We start from the raw sequence: 1045 nt of genomic DNA on the forward strand, positions 1-1045 counted from the left end.
CTGAGCTCAGGCAATCCACCCGCCTCAGCCTCCCAAAGTGCTGGGATTACAGGCATGAGCCACCACGCCCAGCCTGGAGTCAAAGATTTTCTGTGGTATCTGGTTTGGGTTTTTCCTACGGCTTCCCCCAGCAGCTGGGGGCAGTGGCAGGAAGGAGGCAGACCGACAAGCACCCACCATGGCCATGCTCCCTACGTGTCGGGTCACTGGAACCACGGGGATCGAATGGGGGACCACCAAAGGGGCTGCAGCTGTGGAGTCCAAGGGCTTCTTGGCTCCTGGGGGACTATGCCTGTCCCCTTCTGGCCTCAGCACCTGTCTTAGCGGCTTGCAAAACTCTGTGCCAAACACCTAAACACAGAAGAGAAGAGATGGCTCTTTAAGAGATAAGGTAAGTGGGGAAAGAAAGAGCTGCTTCAGCAAAAAAAGCTGTCATAGAAAACAGCAGTGAGTCTGTGGCACGGACTAAGCTGCAGAGCTGCTGCAGCCCATAGCGACGGCCTGCCCCTGGAGAGCCACACAGCCCAACTCCAGCCCCCAACCCAGAATGACGTCCCCATCCTGAGATAAGTGACACCAGTCTCGTTTACTCCCCACAGGCCTGCCAGAAACCCAGTAACCACAAAGCTACTGGTCGTCCCCCTTCACCTGCGGTTCCTGCTTCCCTTGAGGTGACGGCCACTGGTCGCTGTGAAAACACATGTGGCTGCTCAGTCCTTTCTCCGTATAAAACATCTGGCTGCAGTTCTTGCAGATGAAAGTGCTCCTGGGCTCCGTCCAGTCTGTGGAACCGCCATTTTGCTGGTTACTGTAGGTAGACATGGCAGGAAAGAAGGGTGGGAGATTGAGACTCCATCCTTGATCACTGATTCTTTGGTTTTTTTTATCTTTTTTTGTCTATACCTCCAATCCACTGACTACTCTTTTTTTTTTTTTTGGAGATGGAGTCTCACTCTGTTGCCCAGGCTGGAGTGCAGTGGCACTATCTCGGCTCACTGTAACCTCTGCTTCTTGGGTTCAAGTGATTTTTGTGCCTCAGCCTCCC

At 53.6% G+C, this 1045-nt stretch overlaps 1 protein-coding gene across 1 annotated transcript in view; it reads right to left on the reverse strand.

The window, feature by feature from the left end:
- ZNF541 (zinc finger protein 541) overlaps positions 1-1045 on the reverse strand; it is a 76066-nt gene that overhangs the window by 26927 nt on the left and 48094 nt on the right. The window contains exons 7-8 of the mRNA XM_011970083.1: positions 649-808; positions 178-351 (exon numbers count right to left, since the gene is read on the reverse strand). Coding sequence (XP_011825473.1) covers positions 178-351; positions 649-808 — 334 coding nt within the window. The remainder of the gene's footprint in view (positions 1-177; positions 352-648; positions 809-1045) is intronic.

This window comes from Mandrillus leucophaeus, unplaced genomic scaffold (assembly GCF_000951045.1).
Source record: "Mandrillus leucophaeus isolate KB7577 unplaced genomic scaffold, Mleu.le_1.0 Scaffold120, whole genome shotgun sequence".
In the NCBI taxonomy this organism is placed as follows: Eukaryota; Metazoa; Chordata; class Mammalia; order Primates; family Cercopithecidae; genus Mandrillus; species Mandrillus leucophaeus.